Genomic DNA, 14,814 nt, shown 5'->3' on the forward strand with positions numbered 1-14,814 from the left:
TACCATGCTCTCTCGCAGGGTAAGAGAACCCCGTCCTTGCATGGTAGCAAGCTGCTTCCAACGGGTCGTACTCCACAAGACGCACCCCTTCTGTTTACCTTGTAAGTCCCCACGGGTACACGGTTGCTGCAACAAAGGCCTCCACAGGGGTCCTTTCAGCAGCTTCACACTGGAGTAGAGTATCCTGGGTCATCCAGGAGAAGTCAGCTTCGAATACGAGTACGAGACAGCCAACTGTCCTTTCATCCTGATAGGCCTTTGTCTGACTCGGGCTCGGTTCCTATGAGCTCTGACACTGGGACCCCATTGTACCCAGTTCCACTATAAGTGTAAAAATTACCCGAGCCACCACCACCCCAATAATAACCATTTCCGTCTATATCGATCATAATGCCATCTCCCCCGTTTCCAAATGTAGTTTTATCCGCAACATTCCCTGGTTTCGCCGCACCACCGGAATCCTTCTTCACGATGGGTGCGATTTTTCTTCCAGTGTTCTGTTTGAGAACGCCGAAGTTGGCTACTAAGAAGACGACAGCGACTGTCTGCGCGATGATTGCCAAAACGAAGGTGCTTATTGTAGAGGGTTCAACGGTCATCGAGCCCCACTGTTTATTGGCTGAACGATACGTTTTCTCAAATACTCGACGAGTAAAAAACCTTCTTCTCTACATTTCCTCCAAGGTTGTGGTCACGTTCAGCGTGCAAAATCTTCCAAATGGGAAGACTTCACATTTCATCCCAACACCACAATCCTCGTCTTTTTGGCATGGCAACAAGTGCATGCCGAATCCTCTCAAGATCACTGCGCGACGGAATGCGTTTGGCACGGATATCTCGTCTCTATTTGTTTCGTCACCCATGTTTGCGGCCAGCGGTCTGGCGTTAACGGCCTGTCTTGAAAACACGACGAAGGAGAGCCCGTGCTTGCGTTGCTGTTGATCCGGGGAGTGTGGGGGGTTGGTGTCAATGGGTTTGGTGCAACAAGGGATTTCGATGCATTCTGCAGCCTCAGCACGTCCTCTGCCTTGAATGCCCAAGTTCTCTTGAGCACTCTATGCGATGTACGCTTTTCCTGGGACAGGGTGTTTGGGAGAGTACTTGTGAATATGGTGCAGAGGAAGAGACAAGACAATGAGCGAATTTTCATGCTTCTTTTGTCATCGTTGGTTCGAGTGGCTGGGGAGTACAGGGTTGAGGGTGGTGGGTGTGGTGGTGTGAGTGGGGGGGAGTGTGGTGGGAACTGCACGTTGCGTGGTATGGAGGAGTGTGGTGATGGTACGTACCTTCGGGGGTGCGGTGGTGGGGCTCCGGGGGAGTGTGTTGCGTGCCGGGGGCCCTGTGGGTCGGGTGAGGTGGAGGTAGCGGGGTGCCGTGGGTGGGGGGATAGGGAGTGCGGTGTTTGCGGTGTTTGCGGTGCGGGGAAGTATCGTTCGTCTTGTTTGGGGGGTGTGAAGGAGTGTTTGGATTGCCGTGAGTGTGGTTCTGGGGAGTACGAATTGTCAGGGTGTGAGGATGGTGTGTTTGACCGTGAGTGCGGGGGTTGTTTGGAGGTGGCGAGTGTGGAGTGTGGGGATGGGGAGTACCTTTTTGGTTGTGGGGTTGGGAGTCGGGGGGAGTGCGTGAGATGTGTGGATTGCAGCGCTGGGGAGTACAGGGTTGAGGGTGGTGGGTGTGGTGGTGTGAGTGCGGGGGAGTGTGGGAACTGCACGTTGCGTGGTATGGAGGAGTGTGGTGATGGTACGTACCTTCGGGGGTGCGGTGGTGGGGCTTTGGGGGAGTGTGTTGCGTGCCGGGGGGCCTGTGGGTCGGGTGAGGTGGAGGTAGCGGGGTGCCGTGGGTGGGGGGATAGGGAGTGCGTTGTTTGCGGTGTTTGCGGTGCGGGGGAGTACCTGTCGTCTTGTTTGGGAGGTGTTGCGACCTGTTCGTTTTGCCGTGAGTGTGGTTCTGGGGAGTATGAGTCATTGTCTTGTGGTGGTGGGCATGATCGTGATTGTGGTAATTGTTCGGGGCTTGCTTCAGGGTGCAGCGGAGTTCTTCTTGGGTGTGGTTTTGGTTTGTTGGGGGAGTGCCACAATTCGCTTCAAGTGGTGGTGTCATTGAGAGTTGTTTTGGAGGCCACAGGGGAGCCCGGTGTTTTGGAGATTGGAGCAGTGAGGCGTATTGTTTCGTTGGAGTTTGGTGTTGTGGAGCTTTGGGTGACGGTGGGTGTTGAGCGGGCGGGTGTTTTTTGGGTTGTTGTTGTGGATGTGAACATGGACCTTATGAAGCTTCTGCTGTCAGTGCCCAGGTGCTTGTATTGTTTCATTCTGTGGGTGGAGTGAGAGTGTAGTTGCAGGCTTATTTCGACTGGGCTTGAGGCATCTCGGTCTTCGATTAGTGACAGGCTATCTGGGGAGGGGATTGCTGTGGTGTCGGTGACTGCGGAGGGGCGGTCATTTTTGTCGCCGGTGAGTGAGTGCGAGGATGTTTTTGTCTGGGTGTTGTGACTTTTTTTGCGGCAGGTGCTCAATCCAACAGTGATGTGAGTGTTTTTGTTTTTCTTTGTTTTGTTTTGTTTTTGTTTTGTTTTGTTTTTGTTTTGTTTTCGTTTTGTTTTGTTTTGTTTTGTTTTTGTTGTTGTTGTTGTGTGTTTTTGTTTACGTTTTGTTTGAGACTGTTTTTTTGGCAGGATTGGGTTGGGGGTGGCTATATTTTGTTGTTGTTGTTGTGTGTGCTGTGTTTTGGTTGTGAGGAGGCTGCGGGATTACGTGGGGAGTGAAGATTTCGAGTGGGTGCCTCCGAATGGGGAGCTTCATGCTAGGTATCGAAGGCCAGTTGTGGGGCGTGTGTGTGAGAAGTGTGGTGGTGGGAGAGTTGTTTGGGTCTAGAGTTTGAATTTTTTCAACTATTTGAAATATATATCGTTGGAGTTTTTGTTCAAGGGGGAGTGCTTTTTTGACTGTGTGTGTGGATGTCGAGTGAAGATGAATCAGAGGAGAGTGCATTGCAAAGTGAGCTTGCTGATCTTCTGAAGAAGAATGATTTTGATGGTGGTGCTGTGGTTAAGAAGATCGATTCTATGTTGGATGACGATGTTTTTGCGGAGAGCAATAGTTTTGACGATGATTTCCTCAACGGTGGTGGTGAGGTTGGGCTGAAGGACTACATCAGTCATCTTGAGAGTCTGCAGGATAAGAAGGGGATGTTGAGTTTACGTTATTTGCGTGCTTTGAAGGGTTTCTTGACTGGGACTGGGTCTGGGTCTGCGGGTGTAACTGAGTCTGGGTCTGGGTCTGGGTCTGGGTCTGGGTCTGGGTTTGGGTCTGGGTTTGGGTCTGGGTCTGGGTCTGGGTCTGCGGGTGTAACTGGGTCTGGGTCTGGGTCTGGGTCTGGGTTTGGTGGTGTTGGTGATGCAGTGTTGAGGGGAGGGGGTGTTGGGGGTGAGGTGCCTGGTGCTGTTCCGAATGATGAGGGAGTGGGTGTTGGGGGTGAAGCTTTGGGTGATAATTTGAATGATGAGATGACCTCCTCCTATTATCTTTCAATCAGGGAATGTGGTGCAATGTTCGATGAGGTGTTGCAGGACAGTTCTTTGGGGGATGAGAAGAAGAACCTCGCGCTGCAGTGTCATCTCCTGAAGCTGTGCTACCTGTCGGCTGGGTGTATGAGTTTTGAGACTTTGCGGGTCAAGTGTCAGGTTTTGAAGAATAGGTCTAAAGGGGTCCCAGGGAATGTTCCATATGTTCCAAATAGTCTAAATCAGAAACCGCCAGAGGAATTTTTTGGGATTCTGATGAGATGTGTGCGAACTCAAAAACCTTTGCCGACGCGGTGGTTTGAGGACTTGGAGAGAAGGATTGGGAATCAGGGCAATAAGGGCAGTGACAAGGGCAAAAAGGGCAGTGACAAGGGCAACAAGGGCAGTGAAGAGGGCAATAAGGGCATTGACGAGGGCAAGTTTGTTCGTGAACATGACAAGATCAGGACTACGATAGACCTGATTCGTGGGGGTCTATGTCTTATGTATCCGGATGAGCTGCTGGTCGATTCATTGATATGTTTGCGGAAGTACCGGAGGAGGCGCATAGTTGGTTATGTGGGGAGCGCTCTTCATGATGAGTTCTTTGATGTGCTCGACTGTGTTACGGGTCTGATGGAGCAGGGTGTTTTTGACCTTGGGTTATTCGATCCTGTGTTTGAGGGGGGTTCATCGGAGGTGAAGGTTACGAGTGTGAGATCTGTGGAGAAGTTGCTGCGGGAGTGTGTGGGTGAACAGAAGGGTCTTTTGGCACGGGTGCGTGGGGTATCGTTGCTTCATGCCCTGGTGGGGGACTTTGGTGCTGCTCTTGTGGGTGATGATATGGATGATTCTTTTGAGGTTGGGGAAGTGTGTAGGAGGCTTTCTGCTCTTACGCACGACAAGAAGAGTTTGGTTGAGTGCATGGAGGGGATCGGGGGGTTGATTAAGCAGGGTGTGGGTGTGGATGGTGTTGTAGCCTGTGCGAGGGGTGTGGGTGTGGATTGGTTCGTGCAGTCGGTGAAGCATGCGCTTGGGAAGAGGGATGTGAGTGATGCGGAGTGGTGGCAGCAGGGTATGGTGTGTGTGTGTGAGAGATGGAGGGAACTTTTTTCAGGGGCCAGATGAGGAAGATACGCCGACTTCTTGGGGATATGAACAATGATGTGGACGGTGCAGAAGCGGAGTTGTTGCAGGTTGTGGAAGAGCTATGTGGGATGAGGTCGTACTATGGGTATGCGCACGGGGACGATCTGTACGATCTGTGGGATTATGTTTTTGGCTTGGATGACAAACGCAGAAAGGCTGTGCATGTGTTGTCTGCGATGATGTCCATGATGGAAGAAAACCAAGACAAGTTTGTGAGCATGATATCACTGCAGGAGCTGAGGCGACAGCTTCGGTGTGTGGGGGGTGTGGAGTGGATTGGATCTTTGATAACCGTGGGGGTGGGAGTTGGAGTTGATGACAGGGGTGACGGTGGGGTGGTGTCTTTGGGGGAGGATGCTTCTTTGTGTGAGGATTTGGATCAGAGCGAGGTTGACAAAAAGAACCACGAGAATCAGCGGGGAATTCTTGAGGCCCTGTTGTCTACGGCTCAGGTCGCATGGATACGCAGTTGTGATGTGGTTTTACAGAGGTTCGAGGGTAAAAAGTGGGTGGGCAGCGGTGATTTGGATGGTGTGTGGGGGATGAGTCTGGAGGAACTTATTTTGGTGCTTAGGGGGTGGGATCGTAAGGGGGATCTTCTACCGAAAGACTTTTTCTTGGCGTTGAAGTCGGCGTTGCAGAAGGATGCGTATCTTCCCAAGGAGATTCGACGGCAGCAGAGTGCTTGTTTAGCACAATACAAGGGGGAAATGTGCCTTTCGGTGGCGAAGGGGGTGCGGGATTATTTCGAGTGTGAGATTTTGAATCAAGTGGAGCTAAAGATGAGGAAGCTTCTAAGGGCTCTGGACCATGTCACATCTGTCATTGAGTGTGGTTTTTTTGAGTTTGCGGGTCCGGCTGTGTTGGACGAGGGGTCTTCATCGGTGGTGGAAGTGTTGCGTGCGTTTGAATCAAATCTGCAGCTGGGGAAGGGGGTGCGTGTGGGCAGGCCGAGGAGTTTGCTGCGGGGGTTGATGTCGGATTTTTCGCAAAGTCTTTCTGGGCTGGGTGGTCGGGATTTAAGGTCGAGCACCCTGTGGAGATCTGTTGTTGCAAGCTTGAGTTCGTTGACGCATGACAAGAATACCTTCAATGAATGCATTAAATTGATGGGGTCCTTTGCGGCGAGTTCAGATGGGTTATGGCGTTTTGAGAGTGATATCTTGAGTCATGCGCCTGGTTGGTTCCGGGAGGGGGTTGTGAAGTCTTTGAAGAACAGGTGTGGGGTATCGAAGCTTGTGTGGTGGACGGGGGCCATGGTGCATGTGTGGGAGAGGTGGCTTAGGCTTCACTTTGAGCGTGAGAATGGGCTTTTGCTGGAGACGATGCGGGATGGGGGTGATGCAGGGGATGGGGAGACGTGGAGATTTAAGCTTTTCAACACCTTGCGTCAGCTGCACAAGTTCGGATCTTACTACGGGTATGCGCACGGGTGGGATCTGTACGACGTTGACGTGGGGGAGGGGAGTTTGGGGGGGTCGAGGAAGGCGATTGTGGCGAAGATGGAGGCGTGCCAGCCGAGGCTTATGAACATGGCGTCTCAGACAGCTTTGAGGGAGAAGTTGGAGCAGGAGGCTGGGGGTGCGGAAGCGCTAAAGAAGCAATACGATGCGGCTGTGGAGAAGGAGAAGGAGAAGGAGAAGGAGAAGGAGAAGGAGAAGGGAAGGAGAAGGAGAAGGAGAAGGAGAAGGGGGAGGAGAAGGAGGAGGAGGATGAGGAGGATGAGGAGGATGTGGAAAAGAAGAAGAAGAAGAAGCAGGAGAAGAAGGAGAAGAAGGAGAAGGCGAGGAAGGAGAAGGAGGAAGCCGAGATGAAGAGGCAGGAAGCCGAGATGAAGAAGCCGGAGGAGGTCGAGAGGAAGAAGGAGGAGGCCGATAGGAAGAAGCAGGAGGAGGTCGAGAGAAAGAAGCAGGAGGAGGTCGAGAGGAAGAAGCAGGAGGAGGTCGAGAGGAAGAAGCAGGAGGAGGTCGAGAGGAAGAAGCAGGAGGAGGTCGAGAGGAATCAGGGGGAGGGAAGGAGATGAAGGAGAAGGAGACTGAGAAGGTGAAGGAGAAGGAGACTGAGAAGGTGAAGGAGAAGGAGACTGAGAAGGTGAAGGAGAAGGAGACTGAGAAGGTGAAGGAGAAGGAGACTGAGAAGGAGAAGGAGACTGAGAAGGAGAAGGAGAAGGAGACTGAGAAGGAGAAGGGGAAGGAGACTGAGAAGGAGAAGGAGGCTGAGAAGGAGAAGGAGGCTGAGAAGGAGGCTGAGAAGGAGGCTGAGAAGGAGAAGGAGAAGGAGAAGGATTCGGCTGAGAAGAAGGACGAGTGGGGTGTGGACATTTGGGGGATTACGAGGCGGGCTGTAATTCTTTCCTTTATGGGGCTGCTTTGCACGTACATGTTGGAGGGTCAATTACAGAAGAGTGAGAGGGTCAAGAAGGGTGTGGAGTGGCCTTTCAAAGTTCCATTTCGAGGTCGGAGGTGATGAACGCCCATCGCTGCGTGGTCCTGGGGCTGACATGTTCGCAATGGTGTATTTGGGATTTTTCTTTTTTGTGGGCGATGGAGTGTGATTGGTCGGGGTTTACCACGACGAGAGGCTTGAGTATGTCGTAGAATGTTCTGTATGTTTTGTTAGAATATAGGGATGGAGCGTTTTTCGTTTTTCGTTTTCGTTTTTCTCGTTTCTCTCGTTTTTCTCGTTGGTGTGTGTGTGTGTTGTGTGTGTGTGTGTGTGTGTGTGTGTGTGTGTGTGTGTGTGTGTCGTTCGTGTGTGTGTGTGTGTGTGTGTTGTTCGTGTGTGTGTTTTGTTCGTGTGTGTGTGTGTGTCGTTGTGTGTGTGTGTGTGTACCTGAGGTCTTGTTCGAGTGTACTTATCTTTGTCTCTTGTAATTCGATGAGTTGTACGAGATCTCTTATCTTCCTGTTTCTGTATTCTGGGAATGTCATGACGATATGCTGTTGTTTTCAATCGTTCAGTGTTGGGTGGTGGTGGAGTGTGCAGGGGGGTACTGACGATAGAGTAGTCGGCGATTCTCCGATAGGTGATGCAGATTGAGTGTATTTGATCTATTATCCTATTCCTCATGTATGTGTTGGGGTAGTCGTGGAGTGCGAGTTCGAGGTTGCAGTAGTACAGCCTGTGCTCTATTGTGTCTCTTTGTAATTGTACGAGTTGTTCGCATGTGACGTTCTGGGCCTTCCAATGGTGGAGCATGTTGAGGGACAGCTTGATGAGCGCTATGAGCCTTTTGATTATGGTGACGACGACTCTCCCGATCGGGGACATCTTTTTTGTGAATCTTGTGAGCATTTCAGCCAGTTGGGGATTGCATGAGTGTTGTTTTTGTTTTTTTGTTGGTCGGATATACATTTCAAAGTTTGAGCATGTTCATCCCCCGAATGTGCTTTTTAAGGATCTTTGGTGTGCGGTGAAGGACCCTTGGCAGACGACCGCGCCGCAGGCGCAAGAAACCTTGGCCCGCCTGCGTGCACGTTTTTCCTCCAGCTGTCGATGCAGCATCTGCCTCTCCAAGTCAAGCTCCCACTGCCTCTCCATGTCTCGCTTTCTCGCGAACGCGTCATCGATGTCATCGGAATCCAGGTATTTCCCCGATATCGCCTCAATATCGGACTTGAGAAACTTTCTCCTGTATTGCAGAACCCTGCACGGGAGATGCGCGTACTGGTTCCGTTCGAGTTCGTATGCCACATCGATGATCCTCTCCCCAACTGTCTCGAAAATGAAGCAATTCTTGCACATTCTGATGGACCAGCCCTCGTACACTGTACGACACTTCCTACCACACAACATGCAGCCCCCGAACGAGTAGAGGGAGAGCAGGCGCATGTCACTGTGCCGTTTGGGCCTTTCCCACAGCACAGCCCCCCACTGCAGGCCCATTGCACGAATCATCTCCGAGTGAGCCTCGCGGCACCTCTCCAGGCGTTTCTGTATCAGTTGGCGACAGACTCTCTCGCCTTGTAGGATGTGCTGGATGCTTTTGCACGTCATGGAAAGGCAGACGATCTGACGGTTGGGAAGGGAATTCAGCAAATAGCTCACAAGATCGGATGTGCAACACGACAAGATGTTGATCCCCATACTCTGTCGTTTTTTTGAACCACACAAGGTGTTGTGTTTGTTTGATCGATTCATTGAACACAAACAGAAAAAAATCAAAACAGCGAACAAATGACTCGTTTTGGGCCAGGAGAACATTCAACAAAAAAAACAATCAACAATCGTTGATCAGTATCCTCTGCCTTCAAAACGATTGACAAACGGATTCAGTGTCATCTGCCTCTCATCCCTGGCGCACTGCTTGGCATGGTCCTCCAAGACCTTGTACAGCGTCGAGAGAAACTGTGTGAGAAAGTTTTCAGAGGGGCAGACGCCGCAGAGTGCAAAAAAACAAAGCAATGACCTGATAGTCGTCATACGAATGGATAGCCACGGAAGGGTCTGTCAAATAGCAGACTCCGTCCGTCGGCGGAAGCACACCATTCTGCTTCAAATACAGTTGCGACAGGGCCCTGTCGAGCTTCGGGTAGTGCTCCATTGGAATGCTCCCAATCAAGTGCCTCGGGCACTTCGCCAACTTGCGCTCAATGATGCTCGCCAGTGTCCACTTGTCGAAGCTCGTCCGATTCCTTCTCACTTCTGCCGTGGATTGCTCCCTGTTGTTGGCCGCAGAAAACATCTTCAACCTCTCCATCTCCATCTCACACTTGATTCTCTCCGCTGTCGACCTCTCCTTGTCAACACAACACTTCTCTTGCTCCACCTTCACCTTGCCAATCTCCAATTCCACCTTCATGTTCTCCCCCAATTGCTTCAACCGGTCAAGGTCCCCCTTGTTCACCTCCAACTTCACCTTCAGCTTCTCCGTCTTGCATTCAGTCAGTTGAATCTTCTTCTCCACCACCTTCGTGACCTCCACAACCACCCGGTGGCACTCGTCGGCATTCCAGTGCTCGGGAACCCTCAACAGCATCATGTCGGATGCATCGTCCACCTTCTGCCTTTTGGGCTCTCTCTCAACGTCCCCCGCTGTCTGGGTTCCCGCAATACTCTCGCGCGCGATGTTCGACAATGCACTCCCCGACTGACGATTGCGGGCGAGTACTCCATGAAGACTCGGGTCACCAGCCAAGACCTTCTTCAGCGTGTCGATAGTCACACTGCGGAATTGTGCTGCTGTGCTGCTCTGGATGTGTGTGGCGACTTTCAAGGCGGTGTCCAGGTTGCTACACGGGGTCTCTTTTTGACCCTGGCCAAAAAACTGGAAGTAATCGACATCATCGAGGGTTTCCGGAAAACGATTGAAGATCGATCCCAAAGTTTCAGTTGCAAAGCGAGTCTGTTGTGGGTCATTCACTCTGTTGCAGACAACGGACACGACGTCCATCAGAGCAAGCAGCGGTTCCGGCCAGGCGTAAAGCACTCGAATATTCCCACCCGGGAAAATCTCAATCGTTGGTTTGACCCTCACACACTGGTTGAAGGTTGCAATGATCTTGTCCCTGTGTTGAGCATGCTGGCCACAGATCTCGAAGATCGCATCGACGACCTTGATCGCCCCATCATAGTCCACAGTCGGTTCGCGCGTGTCCTTCTTCCCCCCCAGGTGCCTCTGAAGATACCTCGACGTGATGTCGGATGGAATCTGCTTCATCACACTCTTGATCTCCTTGGTGCCTCCGACACCACACAGCGCGCTGATCAGGTCAATCACGGAGAACCAGGGCGCATCACCTTCCCTTATCGTCCTAACCCTGGCCTCCTTCGAGATGAAGAGAAACGCCACCGTCAGTATCTCCAGCTTCCGAGGCAGGTCGGGAGTCTTTGCCTGTTCATGGCTCAAAATGGAGAGAGTCGCCCCCTGGGGTTCGGGAAGGATCCGCCTGTGCATCTCCTTGTGGTGGTCGGGTGTGTGTATTCTGCAGCGGACCCCGCTGCCTCACCACACAGAGCACAAACCGAAAAAAAGATACAGAAAAAAAAAGATTCCTTTTCCGTATTTTAGTGGTCGGACGACGACCAAGATTTCATTCAACAAAAAAAACAACAACAATCGTTCCGCCCCAGGGTGCATCCACGACAGAATCATGCATGCACGACGCAATGCTCTGGGAGGATGCTCTCGAGCTTCACCACGCTCTCTCTGGAGAGCTCGTTCATTCTGCATCCGAACACCTTGAGGGATCCATGTAACCGGGGCCAGCCCCGGAGCAGCACCTTCAGGTCGATGTACTGGAACCTCATGAGGTATGCCCATACCTCCCTGTTCATGTCTTCCATCCTGAGCGTCTCCATAGCGGTGAACTCAACGAGACACCTCGAGAGGACTGTCACGAGGCGGTCTGTGGCTTGCGCTGTCAACAACTCCCTGGGTTTGTTGCGGGACACGTCGAGATGCTGCAGCCTTTCGCCGTGGAGGACGGAGACGATTCTGCAGATGGCCTCCATGCAGAGCCCACAGTCGACGAATGCGAGCCTTGTGACGTTTGGCAACACATCGCTCGTGCTGTCCAGGAAGGTTTGCACACCGCAGTCTCTGAACTCGATTCTTTCAAAGCTGAGCTCCGTGAGAAATCTCATCTTCGAGATCATGTGGAGGTTGCTGAGCTTGACGCGGTCAAAACTGAGGTGCGCTACAAAGTCCCTGCGATGGCATTCGTTCTCGATCTCCTTCAGCAGCCTGTGGTTGAACACTTTCTTGGTGCGGAAGTCGGTCCTGATGAACTCGAGGGTGTCGAGCCTGTGCATTTTCTGGAACATTCCCGAGAAGAGGTCACTATCCGTTCTCTGCAGGCCACGCATCATGCAAAGGGCAGTCACGTAATCGATCTTGACGCCCCCGAGGCTGATGCGCCTGAGATTCAACAAGTCCCCGCTGAAGAGTTTGATCACGTTCAGGCAGGCGTAATCACTGGAACCCATGTCGATGCTCCCGTCGTATCTGCACAGCGAGAGCTCCGAGAGGGTGCTGCGGCTGTTGTGGATCATTCTGTTGATGTGCTCCCATTCCTCGACGTGGACCCTGACGTCGAGGGATCTGAGCCTGTGGCATATGCACTCCTTGTGGAACAGGCCGAGTGCGGTGGAAACTTCGACAATGAGGTCCGTCGGACCCGGGGCAAGGGACCTGTTTCCACAGACTTTCTTGGTGAATTCGTGTACGCGCGCACCCCTGTAGCCGTACCCTTCTTCGAGGTACAGCGTGAAGCGACCGATGAGGCCCATCTTTGCCCCGATGCCTGAGAGGAACCATTTCATGTCTCTCCTTCGGTATCCGTTTACACGGACCGTCGTGATCCAGTGGTTGTCTCGGTTCAGGGTCTCTTTGACGAGGGCCCTGATCCCGCGGCTGGCGCAGAGCGCTGTCCGCAGCCTGTCGTGGGGCCAGAGGCCCATGTCGTGCCACTCGGGGAAGGCGCTCATGAGGGTCTCTAGGTTCATGCCAGAGGCAGGGGGGTGTGGCCCACCGCCCGCGTTTCTCAGTTCCTCTGTACGCCTCTTGCTCAGGCGCGGCATGTGTTTTGCTTGTTAGGGGCTTTGTGAAACCTATAAGCGACAAAAATAAAAAAAATTCAATATGATTTCACAGAGACATGAAAATTGCATACCTTTGAGTTTATTCCAGTAGAACAGATCAATGATGCGATGTTGAGAAATACACCGAGCATGACTCCCAACTGCCCGTATTGAAATATGACATCAGGTGTGAGATCAACCGCAAAAAGTTTGTGCAACGTGCCATGTATCAATGTGATGACCTCTAACGGGGGGGTTTTGCCATAAACACACTCCTCGACTTGATACAGAATGCAATGATTGCTGTTTACTCTTTGTATTGTGATTATTGTGAGTGATCCAATCACGTATGAGACTTGCAATGTGATATTTTGTGAAAAGGCAACAGGCCACATGGTAGCCACTGCAAACACCAGGCACATGTGAATCGTGAAGATTGTTCCCCATAACACTCCTCTAATGGTCAAAAATTGACTACAACATCTTTGGTCAAGTATTGACTACAACATCTTTGGTCAAAAATTGACTACAACATCTTTGGTCAAAAATTGACTACAACATCTTTGGTCAAAAATTGACTACAACATCTTTGGTCAAAAATTGACTACAACATCTTTGGTCAAAAATTGACTACAACATCTTTGGTCAAGTATTGACTACAACATCTTTGGCCAAAAATTGACTACAACACCTTTCCAAAACGTTTTTAGTCAAAAATTGACTAAAAAGTGGTCGTAGATGGTCAAATTTAAGCAATTTGACCACTCCTTCCAGGCCCTGGGAGCATGCGGGAGTGCTGTTCGGATGGATTCCTGTGTGATATTTGTGTATTTTGAGTAATTTGTGAGAGAAAATGGAGTGAAATTTGTAGTGATTTTTCGAAAAGTTTGATGTTTTGTTGTGGTATGTGGGGAAAAGTGAGGGGATTTTTTGGGTGTTTGGGAGGTTCTGACTCAAGAATGACCTATTATTTCATATAAAGGTACTGTCTAAAGGATTGTGTCAAAATGCTGTCACCTTGGTATGAATCCAAAACTCCCACGATGCAATACAACGAAAACAAACATGCACCAACGACCCTGATACAAGATTCTTCAAGTTATAGGGGATACACCGGTTCTGCAAACACGCGGCAGAGATTACAGTTGCTTGCGGCTATGATCACTCCTTTTGTTGTTGCAAGTAGAGAGAAGATTTTGAAATGGTTGAATCGTTTCATGGATAGGACGATGACACTGCAGGAACTGCTGCAAGAGGTTCGTAACATGCAGACACGAGTAAAATTTTTGGTGGATTCTGTTCGTTTTTACAACGAGTCGCAGCAAGACTATTTAATTCCAGTGCTGAAGACGCTTGAATACCGCTTGGAAGTTCTCGAAGAGAAGATTTTGCAGAGGATTGCTGTGGGGGTGAATGGGATGAACTCTGAGGAGTTAGATGCTGCACAGAGGAAAGATATGGAGCAAAATCTTTACTATCTAGTGGAGTCTCTGGACATGATCAAGTACACAATCGCGTGATGCCACTTGTAGTTTTTGTGTTTTATCATTTATTGATTTGGAATGTTTTACAGGGGGTTTCTGAACCATCCTATCGGGGTTATTCATCCGGGGGATGGAGACATGGGAGTTTGTTTTCCTCTTGTTGGCTCCAGCAAGGCTGCTTATTTCATGCCATTGTCACAACCATTTTTGACCATCCCTGCGATGTATCATCGCAGTGTTTAGTGGTTGTCCGAAGCGTTTGATTGCGTGTTTGAGTCCGTTGGATACGCCAACTTCATGCTCAATTGTGGTTGAAACATCCAATGCAACCATTGTATTTGTTCATTGAGTATGTGATAGAAAAGGTAAGCGACTGAAAAGTTCTGTTTTAAGATTTTGTATGAATTCCGGTTGTGTCAGTGAACTCGTATTTCCAACGATTCTTTCATAAAAGAACTGTGTCATATTATCTTGATGTTGTTTCCAATCCAAGTATATGAGGGATTTTTGGAGTATTTTTAGGTGGTAGGACATGGCTTGTTGGAAGATATTTGAAAGCACTTCGTGTGGTAGAGAGAGTTGATTCTGTATCGCGTGTACTGATCTTGAACGGTCGATGAAGCCTGCAACGTCTTGCATAACTTGTATGGCTGATTTGATAGCTTGGAAGGCTTTCTTTACAAGATCATAGTGAGTCTTGGACTCTTGCATGTACATACGCTGGAAGCACTGTAATACGCTCTTCAAGAACATTACATTCTTTCTCAGCATATCATACTGAATGTCAGTATTCAAGTATTGTTGTTCTGCCCGTATCCATTTCGAGAAATCGGACGAGTCATTTTCTATCTCTTCGTGTATCTTGTGCAAGTTTTTGAATGGCAACGTCGAATTTTCTAACATATACATGAAAACAGCCCATGTAGAGGGATTATACTGCGTTAGGCCATGCATAAATACGGGGTTCAAGGAACCACTTTCGTCAAACAGGGGCGAATATAGTGTTTGCATGGTGTCGTATGGCTTCAGAAGCCATTGGATACTTGTATGGGGTGTTGTGTAGTGTTGACTATATGTCATGAGGTGTATGGTCTGTATTCCTGTAGAGAATATTGTTGATATATATATTTCATTTTTGGTATTTCCTGTAGAAATGTGTAC

The 14,814-nt window shown here is 50.2% G+C and overlaps 3 protein-coding genes across 3 annotated transcripts; 2 read left to right on the forward strand and 1 right to left on the reverse strand.

The window, feature by feature from the left end:
• Positions 1-1,109: 1,109 nt before the first annotated feature.
• GUITHDRAFT_148651 (hypothetical protein) lies at positions 1,110-7,114 on the forward strand (the record flags this gene model as incomplete). The annotated part of the gene is made up of 8 exons (XM_005819343.1): positions 1,110-2,290; positions 2,387-2,450; positions 2,505-2,524; positions 2,672-2,832; positions 2,967-4,546; positions 4,624-6,229; positions 6,274-6,638; positions 6,698-7,114. The coding sequence occupies 8 exons, from the start codon at positions 1,110-1,112 to the stop codon at positions 7,112-7,114; spliced, it is 5,394 nt and encodes a 1,797-aa protein (XP_005819400.1).
• A 906-nt stretch (positions 7,115-8,020) lies between these two features.
• Positions 8,021-12,169, reverse strand: GUITHDRAFT_148652 (hypothetical protein; the record flags this gene model as incomplete). Its single annotated transcript, XM_005819344.1, has 4 exons — positions 8,021-8,659; positions 9,057-10,481; positions 10,787-10,828; positions 10,871-12,169. 4 exons carry the CDS (start codon positions 12,167-12,169, stop codon positions 8,021-8,023), a joined length of 3,405 nt encoding a protein of 1,134 aa, XP_005819401.1.
• Positions 12,170-13,326: 1,157 nt separating this feature from the next.
• On the forward strand, positions 13,327-13,689 carry GUITHDRAFT_121429 (hypothetical protein; the record flags this gene model as incomplete). Its single annotated transcript, XM_005819345.1, has 1 exon — positions 13,327-13,689. One exon carries the CDS (start codon positions 13,327-13,329, stop codon positions 13,687-13,689), a length of 363 nt encoding a protein of 120 aa, XP_005819402.1.
• Positions 13,690-14,814: the final 1,125 nt, after the last annotated feature.

The sequence above is a fragment of the Guillardia theta genome (assembly GCF_000315625.1).
Source record: "Guillardia theta CCMP2712 unplaced genomic scaffold GUITHscaffold_229, whole genome shotgun sequence".
NCBI classification, from domain to species: domain Eukaryota; class Cryptophyceae; order Pyrenomonadales; family Geminigeraceae; genus Guillardia; species Guillardia theta.